Source organism: Ascaphus truei, chromosome 3 (assembly GCF_040206685.1).
Source record: "Ascaphus truei isolate aAscTru1 chromosome 3, aAscTru1.hap1, whole genome shotgun sequence".
Taxonomy (NCBI): domain Eukaryota; kingdom Metazoa; phylum Chordata; class Amphibia; order Anura; family Ascaphidae; genus Ascaphus; species Ascaphus truei.
The window spans coordinates 35,585,728-35,606,788 of NC_134485.1; the positions used below are offsets into that span (position 1 = coordinate 35,585,728).

At 42.4% G+C, this 21,061-nt stretch overlaps 1 protein-coding gene across 1 annotated transcript in view; it reads right to left on the bottom strand.

Annotated features, from left to right (window-relative positions):
* The window catches only part of JAM2 (junctional adhesion molecule 2), a 96,232-nt gene that overhangs the window by 10,158 nt on the left and 65,013 nt on the right, over nt 1-21,061 (bottom strand). The window contains exons 2-8 of the mRNA XM_075593949.1: nt 17,679-17,744; nt 14,193-14,312; nt 12,322-12,471; nt 6,408-6,610; nt 5,546-5,648; nt 4,151-4,258; nt 11-26 (exon numbers count right to left, since the gene is read on the bottom strand). Coding sequence (XP_075450064.1) covers nt 11-26; nt 4,151-4,258; nt 5,546-5,648; nt 6,408-6,610; nt 12,322-12,471; nt 14,193-14,312; nt 17,679-17,744 — 766 coding nt within the window. The remainder of the gene's footprint in view (nt 1-10; nt 27-4,150; nt 4,259-5,545; nt 5,649-6,407; nt 6,611-12,321; nt 12,472-14,192; nt 14,313-17,678; nt 17,745-21,061) is intronic.

A 21,061-nucleotide genomic window follows, 5' to 3' on the forward strand; every position in this document is an offset into this window, starting at 1 on the left:
AGTAACTTACTCTGATGGTTTTCTTCCTAGAAAAGAACAACAACAAAAAAGTGTTAGTCTCAGTGCTTGTAATGTAGCAGGGGACAACAGTAATTACTGAAACCCAAAAGTACTTTTAAACCCGTGTACATTTGCTGTTACTTGTAACGTGGAGTACTGGTGCTGGGGAGAATCCCGTGGCCCATGGGGACTCCACAGAGGGGAGCACAGTCGGACGGAGATCAGGTACCCCCGGGCATACTTTAAAACGAGAAGTAACTCTCAATGTAATTTCTCCTGGTAAAATGTTTGTTAAATAAATAAAAATGACATTCTTTCTGACTGATCGTTTGCACAAAGCCTCAAATCCGAGGACTCCTTGTGGTTTGTCAGTAATTGTGCATCATGCATTTTTAGAACACACAAGTTCAAGGGACTGGTCTTCATGATTTACAATGTCTGTCACACCTTGGGCTGCGTCCCCGCTGGCACTGACCGCGCTCATGCTTTAGAGCGGTGACGTCACCAGCTCTCCAAGCATGAGCGCCAGGGGTCCTGGCTGTTTTGCAAGCAGGAGCGGGGGGGGGGAGGGGGCAATGCGGCAAGTTGAACGCGCTTCAAAGTCAGTTTTGTTTTGTCTGCTCAAGCGCCAAGCTTGGGAGTGCGTGCGCGCACCACATGAGCGGGGACTTCCACATAAAGACTGCAATAAGTCAAAGCGGCAAGCGCCGAGCGCACAGCACGCTCAGCACCAGCGGGGATTCAGCCTTAATGACTGGACCCCAAATAATCCCTGTTCCATTGCAGCTTTTAGGAACTTCCAGCTGCACAAAAACAACTTTTTTCATTCAGCCCTGAGCTACAATTGCTGCAAATACATAATAATAAATCAGTAACCTCCTAAAGAACATAAAGTTGCAGGTAATATAACTCCAAAATTGTACATTAGTTGTTTTAATCTCCGGCGAGTTTGGCATATCAAAGCTGAGATCAGCAGGGTCCTGACTGCAAACCTTGGGCAAAATCACGGCACCATACTAGCAAACGGATAAATGACCCATTGTGATGGAAGTGGTGCCTCAAAAATTAACAGTCGAGTATATTTTATAATATTATATTTGCAAATGTAGGAAAAAAGGTAATTTAGGCAGAAAAAAACAGGGATGTGACATAAAGCAGACTCACAACATCTTGCTTATCAGCATTGCAGCCAGCAGAGGGCGTATGTTAATAAGTTTTAAGAATATTTTGTACTAGGAAATCCGGGGGTGCGTCAGGATCGATAAATATGTATAAAACTTTTTTTTGTAGTTTCTGTACAATGAACAATTTTTTCAAAGTCCGCAAACTTGGTGAAATTGTGCTTTTTTTTTCCCCAGCAAAACTATTTGCTCTAATCGGCCAGCATTAAAAGCCAATGTGCTAGCTTATTTACAATGTGAATAATGCTACATTTCAGAACAATTCACACAAAATGGGGCAAATAATGTTTTACTACATTCTCACATTTCTACAAGGACCTAGTCCTGGGCAATAACAATAGGAAACACTGGCTAACATGAATGTTGGATAGAAATTATTCTGTTATTGGCTAATTATAAATAACTTTATTTCACATAGCTCTTCCTCCCAATGGGGGACACAATTACAGTATAGTGCGCGGTACGCAGGTTTATTTTTTACAGACACAGTCCCTGCCCAGGTGAGCTTACAATCTAAATAAAGTGACTTGCTTAATTACGGTCACAAGGAGCTGATGCCAGGAATTGAACCACGCTCTCCTGATTCAAAGTCAAGAGTCGTTGTTTTCAGAGTCAGTGTCTTTACTCTCTTCACAGGCACCCGTGCTCCCCCCTTGGTGGCGCATGACGTCATCACGCCACGTCGCGCTGGCGTCCTGACGTCACGATGTGGGCGTCGACATCCAGGAGCATGGCAGCAGTAATCGTGGAGGGGTGAGTACCTATCAGTGTATATATACTGGTGTTTTATGTGTATCCTGTAGCCCTCTCCTTGATAAAGGCAATTTTTTGCTGAAACGTTGGACCCTTTGGTGGCACATTAAATTGCATCTTCAGAAGACCGTGTGTCTGCTTCCATTTTCTTTGCTGATCTCCTTTGGGATGTCTGGACCTCCCTGGACACAGTGCATCGGCAGATAAGTACCCCCCTCCAGCACCATTTAGCGGTGTGCATGCACTTCCACATATGACTTTACTCACTGAACCACACCTCCCTTAATATAACCATATATTCCTGGTAATTAAACATCACTTTCACTGTAAGACCACATACAGTAATCTGACAAATTTAAACCATGTGCCATATATATGCATCAAATGTCTGGTACCATCTTGGAACTAAAATAATGATTTGTATTGTGTTAAATCTAGATTATTGTTTACAAAACAATGATGGGAGAATTTTACATTTATTTTGAAGTTTTTTGCTTAACTTTACAATAGAGAGTCTAAATAGAATGTAATTAATCATTATCTTCCCTAGTGATGATATTATGAAAGCAACCAGGAAAAACAGCCAGGAAACAGGAAGGAGAGTTCAGCATAAGATAAGCGTCACGTTACAATGCTGACAACGTTTTCCACAGTAAACTTGATAAAATGATGTAAAAACTCTTGTCTGTGCTAAAAGCATCAACCTCATAGGTTTCACCCATTAAACATGTCACATTGGTCCAAGCAAAATGTATTTAGCAAACAAGTGTATATTCAACAAAATGTAACCAACACTTGTTTTATACGTTAACACTTTAGAATAAGTAATGCATCCGTGTAGCAGGCTTCATCAAACCTGGAAGAGATGTACGCTACTGATTGAAACATTTTGTTACCATATCATAAGTTAAAAGGGCAAAACACAAGTTCCCACGGATCACATATCCTGCCGGGCGCTAAAGAGAGTGAGTGAAACACTCGCTGTACATTTATCCAGTCTTAACTATCAATAGAAGCACAATCCAGCGTAGAATTCTTCACGGGCTAAATGTGGCACGTCGCAATTTGTGCTATGAGAGATAAGGTATTTTTACGGCTGACTCAGCCTGGTGCGTGTAGTAATCAACTGATCTCCCTTCTGCTGCAGGGATGTTACCTGCTGTGTCTGACTCCAGCTATTTCCTGATACCACCACCCTCCTGTCCAAGTTCTTTCACCACTAATACTTTGTGACTGCTGATATAGCCCCTTGATTCTCGGCTGCTTTCCTGCCTTTGTGTAGTGTTTGGCATCTGGTCTATTTCTTAGGGTGTTTACTTGTAGCGAATGGAGAACAGAAATACTATTACTTGTCCCCTTCAACTCTGCCCTTTCGTTTTCTATTCTGTGCAAAGTGGACAGACAGGAAAATACAGGCTGGTTGTCCATTGCCACCTTTCATTGACTGTATGTTTGTTTGTTATGACCTCTACGCTTTAACCTTTTTGCTTAATGCAGTGCAGGTCCCTTTGGTAGTAGCACGGTTAATACTTCTGCACGAGCAATGTGGGTTATTGTCGGATATTGTAACCATAAAATAAGCTGAATAGTTTACCAACAGTTTAGTATAAACCGGTCACAGCGTTGTGTGCTATTCTTAGCCACTTTAGTAAATAGATATTTACGTTGCTCGGTGATCTGATTATGGCTTATACCCATTCGCTAGCTACACTGGTAATGAAAGGTAGCAGTCCAAAGGTGGGCATTGGGTGGGCAGTCCATTTAATGGCCTCCTGGCGAGGAGTGTCTAGATTGCTAAGAAGTGAAGAAAGCACTTAGTCATGGTGCGCCACAGATTTAACCCCTTCAGTGCTGAAAAGGCATGCAACACACGCTGTGTGTTGTTTGCCCTTACAGCACTGAAGGGGTCAATAGCCCAGTAAATGTAGGCACCACACGGACGTATTGTGACGCAGAACAACAAATACCATGCAATATACAATCAATTAAACTTTCTAGAGAGATCAGCTGAGAGATCAGCTAGGTGGAGTTTAAAAGACATTTTACAAAATTTCGCATCGGGTGGCCATTTTATGGAAGCCCACAAAATAATCTGAAATCCATACTCTCCAAATGAAAGTCTAGAATACCCTACAGTACTGCATATATATGTCTTGGCACGTTCTGCTGTGGAATGTCAGCGGGGCTTTGGTGATGTGCATCTGAATGTCACCTACTTGAGAAGTAGCCTTTTCTCTGTGCAAAGAACACTCCGAATCCACAAAGTGCGATCACAAGGGCAACGACGACAACCGCTGCTATGATCCCACCTATGTTCAAGTCATCTGTAACATAGTGAGAAGAAGTAGCATTCAGACGAGTAACTCTCCCCAATGACAAAGCTCTGCCATCCTCTGCTTCCAGAAGGACATCCTGCAGACACATTGGTTTGCAATGCGTGGCAGACCCCTCTGGCAGAGAAGAGGTTAAAATTACAATCTAACGACATACAGATGATGGGAGATGCCAAACAGTAAAATAATCTATGGATTTACCTCAGAGTTAAATTCGTCTAAATTGAGCATAGGTTGTGCTTGATGGACGCATGTCTTTTTTCGACCTCATCTATTATGTAACTATGTTAACACACACAATCCCAGTAAGCTCAAAACCCAAACCCGCCACACTATATATATTTGTGTCAAAAGAGTGCTACTGTGTTAGTGACCTCGTGTATACAACAAAAGACAGAAATTCCCAGTACTACATCCAATCTGACAAATTATATCGTTAAATATGACCTGTTTTTCTTCACATTTAGTTACATTCTTTGGCCGACGCATTATAAGCCTGCAACCATGTCACGGGAAAGCCTTTTCTGCATGTCCCACACATTCACGCCAACGTTCTCTTCCCCTCTCTAATGGAGGAAGACATGTCAATTGGTAACAATTGCTGGGAAGTTTGCGGCCCCTCCTCTTTGGTTTTAAGCTCACCCAGCCCACTTTTAATAGCAGGTTCTGTCATATACTTGTGAATGACCAGTTTGAGACATGTCTTCCTCCATTAGAGAGGGGAAGAGAACATTGGCAGGTAGTGTGGGACCTGCAGAAAAGGCATTACCGTGACATGGTTTCAGGCTTATAATGCGTCGGCCAAAGAATTTAACTAAATGAGAAGAAAAACAGATCGTATTTAACTATATAATTTGTCATATTGGATGTAGCATTGGGGCTTTTTTTGTCGTTTGTTAGTTACCTCGGGGTTGTCACTTTTTATCTTTATCTCAGATCCGAAGATGATTTTTTCTCTTCTACCCAACTAGCAGTTCTCTGGTGTGAAGACCCCACTTTGTTACAATTGAAAACCCTGATATAATCCGAACATATCAACTTTTTCATAAAAGTACATCCAAATTTTGGATTCATATAAAGAGGACAGAATTCAATGATGTCATTAAGATCCAATCAAAATGTTAGTAAATCCATCACTACAGAAGCTACTGATCCGTATGACGTGCACTGCAGCCAAGTAGCCTACATGTAGTGGTCCTCTGTACAAAAGTCCCAAGATATATTCTGTTTATCCCTTCAAAAAAGTTGTATGTATTTTACCAGATGGAATTTACTCACCAACTTGCATTTTCTTTGCAGAGCATTTCTGAGCTTTTCCAATTCCGTTGCTGGCTTCGCAGTAATATTCACCGGTATCCACTTTTGCAACAGTATTGAATTGCTAGTTGAAGAGACACAGTGAATTAGCTACACAGATTTAAATCACGGAGCAATTGAATGATATTCAGATCAATATTCTGTGGTGTTAAAGGAGATTGTGAGCTTTTCTACAATGACACGTGTAGCTGTGTGATATAAATGCAATATACTCAGTAGGTCGTCTAAGAATCACTTACTGTACTATATGGACACCTCATGGCTTTATTTGACAAAGTCTTAGAACAATGTTTAACTCCAACTAATTTTTCTACAGAATAATTAAAAAAAAAAATATTATTCTTACAATCAAGTAAAATATACTTTTATAAGCTCACGTACTACTTTTTTACATTTCTTTAGTAGTTACTCTCCTTCAAATGATACATTGGCTGACTGAATCAATGCGGCGTAGTCTTAGTACAGCTTAATGGCAATTACTTGAAGGGGATTCAACGTGTGCTGAGGTTTAGCAATGTTAAGTCAATTTGGGCCATTATGTCTCCTTGCGGTAGATTCATGAAAGTGATTGTGCCGAAATGGCCATAGAAACGAATCTCACATTTGGTATTCTCCATCACTATTCCTACGCTCACGGACTTCTGCCTCGTCTCATTGTCCTAGTTTTACTCCATTAAAAACAGATAAATGCTGATAAACCTGATGACCTTCTCTAAATCTTTGGCCATAAATGACCTTCCCATTGCCGATAAATTGGCCTACACCTGAAAGCAGAAGTTCCAGGAGTTCTAACGGTGCCCTTTCCCATCCCAGAAATACTTACCAATGTGCCTGAGTTTGCATTCACTGTGTAAGATGTGTTTGTAACCCTGGCATTTGGGGGTGGACTTTCTAATAAGATGACTCCGTTCTTAAACCACTTGTACACTGAAGCCGGGGAGCCTTCGTTTTCTCGACATTTTAGTTCCACTACAGTGCCACTCATTGCTGAGCTGGGAACATCACACACCGGGACCGTTGGGGCCACTGTTTAAAAATAAAATATTAATCACCTATTTTTTTTTTACTTCTAAATGTTATAGTAATAAATTATATTTAAATAAAAAAAGACTTTGGCCCAGATCCACCAAAGGGTGGTTGGTTTTAGCGCACATTTACTCATTGATATATACGAGAGTAAGTGCGTGCTAAGCTTAGCACCTTTTGTGGCCGTAGTCCATTAAGACCAATATTTGGGCTTCTAAACTCTCCAATTATTTTACCAAGAAAGGGGGAGAAATGAACAGTAGCACCTCTAGTGCCTAGAGTTATATGGAAAGGCTCTCCAAAAAGGAAAACAAGGGGAAAACATGTCACAACGAGCAAATATACTATCTAATAAATCACAGGAACGATAGTGTAGGAAAAAACTAAAATAACAAAGTAGAGGTAATCAAAATGGAGAAGAAATAAATCCTAGCAGTTAACATATCACTGTATGAAAACATTGCAAAATAATAATACACACATGGGTTCAATTTTGATTTAGGAAGTTGGTCATTTATATTATTTTCCTATTTATTTTTTGGGTGAGGCTTCTCTAAAAAACAACATGATTATTGTATTTCTCACAAACGTCGATTATCACTTATATTATGTACTTGCAGGGAGAGAATACCGCTACTCACCTTTCTGATAAGCTGTGCAGACGTGGCCGGTCCTTATCTGCAGCCACCTCTGCGTCTGGATCCGTGTTGCCCGCTCGCTGAAGGTAAGAGATGCAGGCTGTATTTCCCTCCCCCTGATGATATAGATACCCAATAGCGGATTTCCATTAGGCCCGAGCCTAAGACTGCAAAATTGCCGGGGGAGAACGTGGGGCCTCTGTAAAGGTCTCTTACACGCCGCTCTTCTCCTTCCGCAGCATCGTGGTGTCACATGGCGTTGCATTGTCTTAGAAACATGTTTGTCAAGTGTGATGCTGCAGAAGGAGGAGGGCTGCGCTGCAGGAGGTGGCGGTGGCCCGGGCGGCAAAAAGCTAAGTGTGTATGGGTGGCAAAATCCACCACTGTAGATACCCTTATGTGAGGCTCTACATCATGAGGGGGAGACTATGTGGCCCTATACATCATCAATGGATGGATAGTGTGACGTGTCCTGTCCAACCCCCTTCATGATGTAAATGACCAAATATGGTCATATAGCATCCCCCTCATGATGTAGCAACCCATATAAGGTATCTACATCATGAGCAGGGAAATACAGTTGTATATCTTACCTTCAGCGAGCGGGGGACAGAGATCCAGACGGCAGTCAGAGACTGCAGGCAGGGACCGTACACAACTGTGTAGCTCATCTGAAAGGTGAGTAACGGTTTTCTATCCATGCAGGATGGCCCATGAAGCAAAGGTTTAACTCTACGGGGTCCCATTAAAAGAACTCCTGCTGCTTATGGACTTTCATTAGCTTCGGCTTTGGTGCTTTGCTGTCTGGCACATTATATTATATTGTGAGACAGGGCTGGACGTTGTGGTGGGGAAAGAGGGATTAGGGAAGTACCTCTTGTTCCCTATGAACCAGAGGGAACGGGCCTGAAGAAGAGGTTCTTACCTCGAAACGTTGCCCCCCTAGCATACCCTCCTTCCCATGTTGTTTCCCCCCCCCCTTTTTCTGTGTTCTGTTGTTTACTCCCCCTCCCTGTGTTCTTTCCCCACACCCCTCACCCGAGGCATTGTTTCCAGTGTAGTACATTACTCCAAGTCATTGTTTTCTTGTGCTCATATTAAATTCATTTATAGTTTGGACATTTTACTCTAGTTGATTATCATTTTTTACTCTACACAGTGAGTGCTGGAACATTTGTTTGTGTTTGTTCATGATTGAAATACTTGTTTTCTGTGTTATTTGTTCTGCTTTGTGTAGTTTAGTCTTGTCAGTAGGTTTTTTTTTATCTTTATGCATTTTTTCTACTGATGACCTTACTGAATCAATCAATTCATCATCAGGTCTTTTCACATTTTTTTACTTAGGAGTGCAGGTGACATATATGTAATTTGTTATATTATTAGAGGATTTACAGGGATCCTCCCTGTTACCTGCAGCTATATAGACTACAATATACATCTGTTTAGAGATTGGTGGTGCTGGCTGTAATTTTTTTAGTCACCGGTATTAAAAATCACTATTTTCATTGTCCCTAACTCGTGAGGTTACCATGGTAACCTATAGATTGCACTGGGCTCTTGGGAAAGTTTAAATTTAACCTCATGTTCAGGAAGTATGGAGTGTCCAGGGGGTGACTCACATTCATTTCTGCTCTGGGGACCCCCTGCTTCCTGAGATACTTATCAGGGAAGGTTCTGCCGGTAGCATCCCATCCAGGAGAAACAAAATGGAGGTCTAAATCTCCCACCGATCAATTGGAAGCTGCAAGTCACCCATAGCGGCTTCCCATTGGCTTGATTGATGCAGAGGATCTAAACCTCTAGGAAGTAGCAGCGGCACTTTCCCCAGAATTATCTTGGAAAGCAAGGGGTGCCCGGTGGTGAAATTAATGCAGTTCAGCTTCAGAAACACCCTGTTTCATAATCATTACAAAACAAAATGGGGCCCTTGGGTTGTATTGACGCTCTTTTAAAGAAGCAATGCATGTAATATCATACGTGTGTTTTTTTCCCCAATAAATCAGTTCTGTAGTATTAGATAATACTTCATAAAAAAAATTCCAACCTAATCCATGCTCTAATTGTCCAGCAGCCCCCTCCCATGTAAAGGATAGCCACAGAGGGCTATATAAGGGGTGCTGCTGATCAGAGAATGAGATCTACCTTCAGAGAGCAAGAGTCTAACAGAGGGAGAGACACTCTGGGAAGGCGTGTGGAGATTCCCTCAGGTGGACCATCTGAGAGACTGAGAGACATTCTGTGAAGGAGTTTGGATCCTGACAGTGACCAGCTGGAGATACATGTGAGAGGGGCTGCTGTGTGTGATCAGCACTCTGAGATCCTGGATGAGAAGCAGAAAGGGAAAGCCTTCTTGAAGCAGGCCCCTGCACCTAGCACCTGTACTCCCCAGGCCCCCAGCTGGTATTGTATCTTGTTTTGTACATCTTTGTTTTGTCTGCTGGCGTGCCAGAATAAACCCCATCTTATTCAACAACTTTGTCCTGTCTGGTGCTAGTGATCCCGGTGGTTTCGGTGTAAAAGTACTGGTCTCTCGTGACAATCCTTCTTTGATTTCTATAGCAGGTTTTAGCCCAACTCCCAAGCAGTGCAATATATTTGCAACACTTCCCTGCTTCTGATAATGTGTTGCCAATATTCGCAGCAGTTTGAGCTGCAAACTGTAACAATAGATGTTACCTTAGTAATATAAGAATACATTGTAGCTGCAGAGTAACACTGACTGGAGGATTGATTGAAACTGAAAGGCAGCAATTTAGTGAACTTTGCTGATCAATCACAAAGAGAACCAATCGATCGGCAGCTTAAGTAATTAATTTTCAATAAAGGTAATCAACAAATATTAAAACAAAAAAAATGTATTTTTGTTTTAAGTGCTGCAAAGACCGCCTCTCTAATACTCCAAACGCATAAATCTTCCGAACTAACATCAGATGTTAAAAATAAAAAGGGTTGGAAAGAGCCAGGAGAGATCTATCAAAGTAAGCTGGAAAGCACGCACAAAGGAAGCTCTTTTCTGCTAAAATCTGTGCATATGTTGCAGCAGAAAGAAATACATTCATTTAAAGTAAAAGGGGGGAAAAGTCATCGTCGCTGCGTTCCAACTCATCTATTAGTCTTTCTAAGTAGGACAGTTTGGCACTTTCCTCCCTAGGTTTGCTGCCAGCGTTTCCATTATTTAACGCAAAGTACTTTGTACTTATCTTCTTCTGGGCAAGTCTCCGTACAAGAAGCAGATTGCTAATAAATAAAGTCACTTGCATACTGCATTTCCAGGTGGTAGTAGGGATTAGTAAGACTGTTTGACCAGGAGATCATAAAAGTTTGACTGATTTTTACATTCCATCTCTGCTACCAATAATCGCCCTAATCTAATGTCTCCAGTTCTCTGTTAATAGAAAAGTTTCCAAGATTTTCTGCGATTTTTTAAATTTACCACTAATTGTTCTGTGCCCATTTCAATATATGGGAACCGTTTGTGCGTACAAAATCTAAAACACTACACAACATTTTTAAGAATGGCACAAATTGTGTTATTTCACTTTTCTCTCAGCAAGAGGTTGCTGATCTATACACAAATCACTAACAAACTACTGTTTTTTTTTAAAGAGCTTGTTGACTTATTTTCCCTTAACATTTTGAACAGGGGGGAACTGGATACAGTATTCTCCCTGGAGAGGAAAAAACAGGGACACGTGCCAACGTGAGGAATGTAAACAATCCTGCTTCCAAATATTTGGGTTGAATGTAACTTGCATCAGACTGTGGCACACATTTCTTTTCAAAATTGCATTGTATCGTTAGTCTATTGGTTCACCCCTAAATTATTCATGACAAGATCCATACATGGTCTGGTGCTGATAAGGTTCTTGGATGTTACTGATGCAGCGGCCGTTATTCGAACACATCACGGCGCCGATTTTGCGTTCTCTGCTGTTCCCCACGCAGCATGAACCCGGCCAATCGCCCCAGGCACCCGCGCTTATCGCAAATGTTTTGTTTGAATTTCATGGATTCTGTTTCTTCGTTTGCAATAAAATGGATGAATTGTAATGTGTACAGTACTGTGCTACTGTGCAACTGTGCTACTGTGTCAATTTCATGTTTTTAAAAGCCAGAACACTAAAATTCGTTTTTCTGCACGCGACACGCTCGCATCTTAGTGCAGGGAGGCTGGAATTCATCCCGCGGTTTCAAATCGGGATTCTGATGTATATGACGTGTGAAGTGTTCGAATAACGGCCGCTCCATCAGTACTTATCTAATGCCAGCATAGCCCTGAAGCAATTCAGTTTGCGTCAAATCCGTTTCCGTTTAGAGACCATTTTTTAATTGGGCGTTTATCTAATAACTGATTCAAGCAAAAGTAGACATCTGCTGTAACCTAATAAAAGCTGGAAAAATGATTTATGATATACAATGTAAAAAAAAAATGCAAATCTACCATGTATTTATTAGTATGTGAATACGTGGTAAAAATTATTTCTCTGCTTTCAATCAAATGATATTTTGTCCTTCATAATGTACATCTAACATCTTTGTCCAATGTCAAAGTAGCATGTGAATTTACACTTTGATAATATCTGCCCTTGAATTTATCAGTTACAGGCATACCCCGCATTAACGTACGCAATGGGACCGGAGCATGTATGTAAAGTGAAAATGTACTTAAAGTGAAGCACTTCCTTTTTTCCACTTATCGATGCATGTACTGTACTGCAATCGTCATATACGTGCATAACTGATGTAAATAACGCATGTTTAACAGGCTCTATAGTCTCCCCGCTTGCGCACAGCTTCGGTACAGGTAGGGAGCCGGTATTGCTGTTCAGGACGTGCTGACAGGCGCATGCGCGAGCTGCCGTTTGCTTATTGGGCGATTATGTCCTTACTCGCGAGTGTACTTAAAGTGAGTGTCCTTAAACCGGGGTATGCCTGTACAGATGTGTAAAATATATTGTGTTATGCTTACGTTAATATGTTGTATTTCTTATTAAATAAATACATTTGGGGCGATGAAATGTGTGCTTCATTATGAGCCCAGAAATATCTTTTACATGCATATTTATTCATTACCTAAAACGTTTAAATTGATTTCAATCTCTCGAAAGGTTTGGAAGTCGTGAGGTGCACTAACTTCACAGCGGTATGTTCCTGCATCTGCTCTGGTTACGTTCCTAAACCTGATGCTGGAATCCACCATCTCGGCTCGCTTTTGAAGATCAGCTGTGGGATCAGGGGAAATAATTACATGAATAATTTAAGTATTAATAAGAATTTTTTTTTTTTTTTAAACAAGACATATACAGTATGACAGGCTGCAATAAAGCAAATGTTTATGGGGGTAAAAACCTTAGTGATATTACATTTTTGATTTGGAGCAGAAAATAAAACAAAACAAATCCTTATTGGTTATTAATGGGGGTTACAGGGCAAAGAACAAGCTGAGAAGTGTTTGAATAAAAAAACATTCAATGCAACTCTATAGGAAACATTCCTATGTGTTATCTCCATACACACACACACGCGCGTCAAAAAACAAAAAAGTAGAAACAAGTGCACGAGACTGAGAGAAAATACAGAAATACTTCACCCAAACCCAGGTCCTATGAAGAAGACTCAGCACTCCAAATTGAAACGTGAAAAGAAATTGTATTGGACATACAACATAACTTTGTATGTTAACTTGGTTATGTTGTATGTCTAATACAATTTCTTTTCACTTTTCAATTTGGAGTGCTGAATCTTCTTCATAGGACCTGGCTTTTATGTGAAGTATTTCTGTATTGTGTGTGTGTGTGTGTGTGTGTGTGTGTGTGTGTGTGTGTGTGTGTGTGTGTGTGTGTGTGTGTGTGTGTGTGTTTTTATCATTTTGATTCCATTCATTAGAGTAGTCTTAGAGCCTACGCATGGCACCCACTGAATACATTAGAACAGGGGTGCGCAAAGTGGGGGGTGGGAGATTTTCCAAGGGGGGTGCGGTGGCTACAGAGGTCCCATGCTCTCCACACAGGCATTTAAATTACATGCTGGGGGACCGCAAGAGGCCTCTGCAGCTTCTCCAACCTGGTCTTTGGGACCCGTCACCATAGTAACCTGGCGTCACATGACGTTGAGTTGTCATGGCAACGTGACGTCACATGACCCCACAATGTTATTTGACGCCAGAGCCGAGCAGCAGTGGGGGCGCGAGCCAGAAGGTGAGCAGGCAGGGGGGCGCAGGATCAAAACTTTCCCCACCCCTGCACTAGAAGGATCTTCTGGTAAGTCTCTTACAACATTAAAAGAGCAATTCATTCCTTTTTTAAAACTATTTTGAACATAGGATTGAAGCAGCGACTCTTTGCTTCCCAAGATACAGATCTCGATAAGAGGTGCCAGTATCTAGGCAAAGTTTAAAGCTCCCGCATCACATTGGCCAATAGGAAACCGCACTGGCTGATGTCACAGCTTCCTATTGGCCCACATGGCATGAGAGCTTTGAAACTCTGCCATTACGTGCTCCCTGCTAACTGAGCAGAGAGGCTACCAGCACTCCCTATGGAGGTAAGTATGTCCAGGAGAAGGGGGTTCATCTCCGGAGAACCTCTGCTTCAATTCAATGTTAAAAAAAATAAAAAAATACATTTAACAACAAAAAATTGCCCACTTGGATTGCCTCTTTAGGAAGGTTAAATATTGTTCACACTCCAACACAAGCTCTGGAGGATAATGTGTGACAACTCTTCTGTGTTTTGTGCGTCTACATGATGTTAGAGAAGAAAGCAGGGAACAGAAAACTGACTGACAAAACCAAATAATGAAATTAAACTAAAATAATGGTGTGACATTAAATGGTAGAGGGAAATCATGCTTCAAAGGAATATGATAAACAAAGCAATTACTGCACATCTGATAACGTTTCAGTTAGTATAAAGTATATTGATTTTTAAAAGATTACACGTTACCTACTAAAGTGTTATTAAAATAGACAAAAGAGACGTCGCGACTGCTGCCGAGTTTCTTCCACTCTAACCTCACCGCCTGGTCCTTCTTATCCAATCTGTATTTGCACGAGAGGATCACCTCTGCAATATGTATCCAAGGAGAGAATAAAGAGAGTAACAGATATGCAAGACGTCAGTTATTTAGGGTCACAGGGCGGCTAGGAGGCTTCATTGAGCTCGCTTGCTTGTAATGTTCTATGGAGAACAGTGGCCTGCATTAAATCACAAACATAAACGTTAAGTGTAATTGCCTTTATTTATATCCTGGTGTCAAAACATCTCATAAAAGGAGTGAATATCAACAGCCTAAAAACAACATTGCTTTCCTTTAAGATGTCAGTGCAGTGAATGGAACAGTTGTACAATAATAATTGAAGTTGAATGATTTGACACTTGAACATTTAACCCATCACAAAACATTTCTCCTCCTCTCTGAGGGGCTTATGTATCTGCTTTTTACATTTTCCCAATGTAGAGTAATAAAAAGCAGCCGTGCCCCCAGAACAATTTTTGGTTACATAATCTGAAACAGAAAAGTTGAGCTAAACAACTTTATGGTCTGCTCCACAATCCTGAAATATCTCCAGTTCAAACCAGGGTTTCAATGTAGAAAGCTGCAACATTGTGTTCCCCGATGTCAACGTTCTCTATTGTCTCACCAGAGCGAGGCTGATCTGGTGGTTATATTGTTTCCCCTCACAGAAGAATGTGACCGTAAAGAATCTCAGGAGCTGCAGAAGTCCTGAACATTTGAATAGTTTGGTTAAACCCTGGGGTACTTTTTGGTTCAGATTATGTTTAAAAAAAACAAAAAACCATGAAACAACATGGAAGATTGCTGCTTTACATATGATTTATTTAAGTCATTTCCGTTAAGGGTACAGACTGGTATTTATAAACACTTGAACAATATGGTGGAGCTCCTTCAGCTGGAAGGGTTTCAACCTGATAGATCTGCAAAGACTCCTGACGGCATTTAACAAGTGGGTATAGGGGTTTGGTTTTGGGGGTAGGTGTGTCTGTTAAGTGGTGGGAAGGGGGAGGGCCGACCAGAGGCAGTCATGGCCCATTTAGCGCAGATGAGAGGAAGCAGGAGCAGGAACCCAATGGGTGTAAAGATCCCGATCCCTTCTCTGCTGGACCCGACAGCTGTCCCGACTCTCCCCCCTTGCCGGCGGCCTTATTTAGGGATTCAGTTTCAGATTATTATGAACACACAGTTACAGTTCATATTTTTGTTCTATATGGTTTTACCATTTTAGAAACTACAGGTAAAATTCCACTGAAAGTATTACTGGGAAAGTGCTCATTTATATTTTTTTCTCAATGGCACTCCATTGAAATCTATCAGACGTATAATGCTAAAAATCAATGAGTAACTCCAAATCAGTGAGACTCACTGAAAATCAATGAGAGTTGACAGGTCTGCTTGGGAGAGAAGTGAGCAGGGAATTGCATGCATTCTAAGGAGGGAAGCAGTACACGTAGACAGGTATACAGAAGACCTGTACAAAACGTACAACACTCCAGGCACTATACTGTAGATGGGAATAAACATTTTAGTTATGTCAATGAAAGGAGAAAAAAAAGCAAAGGAAGACTGGTAATAATAAGGGGATATGCACGAGGTCAAAGAGCTGAGAGACAGAAAGGTACTATTTGTAGGGCTGCACTCAAGGGGGTTGTAATGCATAAGGCCTCGGGCATGGTGCCTCAGGCCGCGTTGATCCGCGCTCCTGCTCTGCCTCGCCTGCTCAAACTGGAGCTTTTTTGTGTCCTGGCAGGCGAGGCAGTGAGCGCGCTTTGGGGGTGGGGCGAAGGCGTGGTGGGAGGTGGGGCTAGTCCCTCGCTCCCATTGGATTTGCCGCTCCTCCGCTCCCCTGAGCGGCAAATTTTAAACTTGCTTGTCTGCTCAAAATATCTGAGCCTCCGCACGCATGCGGAAGCGGCTGCTAAAGCCGCGCTGATGACAGATGCAGGGGGTAAGTGCATCTGCTCAGCGCGGCTCAGCACGGCTCAGCACAGCCTACTCTACTATGTCCCAGGCCGAAGGCTATGTACGGCCCCAGTGTTGGGTGCTGCACACGCGCCTGGCCTCCTGGTGGCGCGTAGACAGCTTAAAGACCCAGTCTGCAGGGAGCTATGGGAGGCACGAGGGCGTGGCCAAAATGGGGGGGAGGGGCTGTGACAGGGGTATGTTAATCTGCATCCGGCCTATTCATTTCCATGCGAGGCACTGCCGTGGAGATGTGACTGGGTAAAAGCTGCAGCTAGCAGCAGATACAAACACTCAGGCTTTTTTTTTGATACAATTGTGTCTCCCGCCCTCCCCTTGCCTTCGCTGCTATTGGCTCCCCGCACACCACGTGACTGCGTCGCGGCACGAGAATACACAATTCTTGTCTTTCCTGGTGGCTGACGCGCCATCGCGCATCGTGAGTGCCCAGAACATTAACCCCCGGGGCCTGCCTGATAGAGGAGAGGGTCTGGTGTGTGGCGCGCACCGCCGTGACCCCGGGGACTCAGCCTAAGTAATGCAAAGGAGTTAAGTAAGATACTTAAAACTTGGCTTTTAATACACAATTTAAAATATACTGTACAGTAGGTTATTTTAAACACAATGAAAACAATAACATCATTATTTACTGTTATAAATGTAAGTGTCAGATCCTGAGCAAACTATATCCATGTTTTAGTTCTCTGATATGCACGAGGGACGGAGATAAAACCGTGCTGTCCAACAATTCAAACTGTGGGTGGTCTTCAAAGCTCCAATTCACAGCCCAAAAATTAATAACATTTCCAGCTACAAATCAGGGAATCTCCCTCATTGTAACAGGAGCAAGCCTGTTACCAGCAGATAGAGCTGTTGGGTGTTGGATGTGTAGTAGTTAATCCCTGTCCGGAGGAAGGCAGGGCTACTAACGAGCCCACCTGAGTGTAGCAGTGGTTTAAAAGGCAGGAAAGGGAAGTGTTTGTCTCTCTCCCCTGGTCTGTGTACAGACTACATGTGCATGTTCTTGGCAACTAGGGACAGCAAGGCGTGCAGACTGCATGTACGTGCCTTGATACAGAGGTACACCAGGACATCCCGTCTGTACCTGCGAGTCCTTGATACAGAGGGACTTTGGTCACTGGAAACCCTGGACTTTATGCTGGCCTCAGGTACCCTGGACCTTGGGTAAGGATGGCCAAGCTAGGCAGACCACAGATGCGTGTCCTTGATGCATAGGGACACCCAGTACCTGCACAGATGTCTACACATGCATATAGACTTTAATCCGCTATTGAAAACTGTTCTTTTTGTTTGCTGGTTTAAACCCTTATACTGTAGTCAATTAGGATAAGAATCAATGGGATTATACGCATACTAATGATCTCAATGTAATGGTGTGAAATTTGAGGGCGGAACATGCAAACACAGATTAAAAGGTTCACTTACTGTACCTCCAAACTCCACTGCTTTTATATTGACATTATCTGACGTGACGGACACTCCAAAGGCTTCCTTACCTGTGAAGATATAAAAGGTTACAGGCACAGTTCTGATTGATCTAACAGCTACTAATTAACATACACTTTTATTTATTTGTATATTTGCTTAGAAAACACACCGAGATCTTCCATACAAAGATGTAATCACCCTGACTGTCAGGATCCGAAGAGCTGAATGTATTACGGCTCCTATTAAATTTGCAGTGAAGCCCCTTCCCAGTGCTGGAGAAGCGTTTAGCTTTATTTAAATGCATTTATAGAAATAATGAAAGTACACCAAATTGCACCAGAATTAAGACATTTCGGGCTCTCTGTTAAAGGATCAGTTCCTCCTGCAGAAAATGTTTAACTTCCCCCGCCACTCCCAACTTTTCTAACATGTATTGGAAGCACGGCGTCTATTCACTAAGCCTCATTAAGGCTAACACCTGGAAGTAATGTTACACTCTCTCTCTCTTCTAGCACCCTATTTCAGGGCCTGGATGGAAGTAACGACAAGATGTTAAATAATGACCCATTATTTGAAGATAACGCAGCAATATCGTGAAATAACGTGACGTTACCTGTATGCTGATGAGCAAGTACGGCTGTCGCGGCTATTTCCGTTATATATATATTTATTTATTTTTTGTTACATTTATATTAGTGAATACAGCGTTAATTTAGGGAAACTAACATCTATTCCTGTTTTAGGTAACATCGCGTCTACAGAAAAGTTCTTATTCAGAGACCCTACATTATAAGCCGAGAGGAGAGATTGTTTTTCCACGGAAGATTCAGTTGTATGTTTACATCACCTCTAATATATTCACTCTGCTGGCAGCAACGTTTATATAAAATTCCCTTTCTGAGTGAATAACGTTTAAAGAGTTTAGAGAATGATTGCACTGGGAAAACAGGTTGGTATGAACCCTGTATTCTGCTGCCAACAGCTGTCAACTGGGAAGCTTCTCTGGCTGCCGGTGCCAAAGCAAATTCAGAAAGATGCAGATAATTGAGTCAAGAGGGACACCAAAGAAAATGTTCATGCTCCATGAGCCACCAGGGAAGCATGTCATCTAATTAAACAGACCCTCCTTTTACAAGGTTTGCTGTGAAACTTAACTGTGCATTACCATTTTGGGAACCCCAGCCCAGCCAGCTCTAGTCATCAAGGGCCACCAACAGGTCAGGGCTTCAGGATATCCCTGTTACAGCATAGGTGGCTTAATTAATGACTGAGCCACCTGTGCTGAGCAGGGATATCCTGAAACCCTGACCTGTTGGTGGTCCTTTGATGACCGGAGTTGGCCACCCCTGGTCTACATTCTTGTGTACCCCCCCCCCTGCCCCCTCAATGGAGTTACTGGTTTGCTGCAAGGGGTTAATAGCAGATTAGCATATGCTAGACACCACCCTGTGTTGTCACAGGGGAGTATATAGGATAGGAGGAATTTTCTGGAAATGGGTTCCTTGAGAACAAGAGGCGAGGAGCCTCAGGGAGTGTAGATAGGGATGATGTTCATGATTATAATATAATAGAAGAGATCAGACCCCCCTTGTTTTTATGTTAAAGATAGGGACAGTGAGCTTATAGTGAGGATCCAAATTGAACTGAAGCAAGCAGGTATCATATAGGTAAGACACGACACTCCATAGCGGGCTGAATGCAGAGGGCCCTTGGGTGTCAGTGGATCCGCTCTACAGGCGGATCCATCAAAGTAATCTCCTCAATCAGAAGGGAAGTGGCAGTTCCCTATCAGGAATGGAGTATAATCGTTACCTGTTTAGAACCGGCTAGGATCCTAGTAAAGGCTCACAGTAAACTGGGTACAACGGATGTTACACCCAAGAGGGGGCCCGGTCCAATACACGAAATGCAACCACATAAATACAACTCCGTTTGAGTGTTAAGAGTGGGCACCTATGGAAGCACCGTGTTTGTGAACAACTACCATGTGTGTGTGTGTGTCACTGTCCCTGGGGACGTGAATAAAGACTGAGTTGTACTACAAAGGTTCCTGGCGCCCATCCTTTTTACCCTTGCAATCATCGCCCAGCCACCTGAATGCAGCGCCCGAGTATCCAAATACGGTGCACCGATGTAAACTCCCCAGGAGCCGGGCTTACACTTGTATCTAGCTAAAGCTTCTTCTACTCAAAGGGGCTTATCCGTTAAACTGTGATGGGGGACAATTAACACTGTTGGGGCTATTCAAAAATTATAACTACCATCCCCATTGCCTACACCTAACTCTCCAAGTACAGATACTGAAAACTGTATTCTGTATAACCTGTCGGCTATTACTGTCATTTGGGGGAGAGGGGGTAGTCAAGACATATGTAACATTTTAGGAAATGTGATGCACTGCAGATTTAACCATGGGAGGTTAGAATTATATACAGAAGGCTCTTATTATTATGAAATACATTATTTCTATTTTGGGAGAAAAAAGGGGCATACAAATAAAGGTTAAAATGTGTCCTTCCCAGATGCATATTGCTGATCAAACATTTGAAGATACATTTTGATATAGTGTGTGTGTGTGTGTGTGTGTGTGTGTGTGTGTGTGTGTGTGTGTGTGTGTGTGTGTGTGTGTGTGTGTGTGTGTGTGTGTGTGTGTGTGTGTGTGTGTGTGTGTGTGTGTGTGTGTGTGTGTGTTATTCTTCAAGAAATTCAAGTAGAAAATGGATACGGAGTGGACTAAATGGAATAAATAATTAAGTTGATTATATCCTAACTGTAACTATGGGCACTGAAGGTTCACTGCCAGGGTTGTTGCGAAGTACCAAGCTCTTTCCCATATTTGTTGCAAAGTAACTCAGCAGAGGCTTAGCCACGCCCACCTTCTGGATGTTGCTGATTCTGTCCTCAGGCGCAGGATATTAAGTATACTTCTAACCACGCCCACCTTCTAGAAGATGTTTAGTCTGCCACCTGGGTCAGAAGGACTAAGTAACATCCAAACCCTTCCCCCCGTATCCAGGGATATGGTGACCTCACAGAAGGGTATATACGGGCTGCACAAGCTTCTTGGCCCTTAGGTTACTGGAAGAGGAGAGGACCTCACTGTATATATTGTCTGTCTTTAAGTGGGTAACTACAGCTAACCCCCTTATAACGCTGTGCTTGGGGTCCAAAGAATCACATCGCGCTATAAGCGGATCGCTTTCGAAATAATGTACAATTGTATGCATTGTACAATAAAGTATTTAAGATACCAATAATCGTGTTGTAAAGTATTCATAAAAACGAAAATTGGGAGCCACGCTTGCATCACGTTATAAGCGGATTCGCGTTGTAACGGATCACATTATAACGGGGTTGAGCTGTATATGTTAGTGAGTACGGTCAC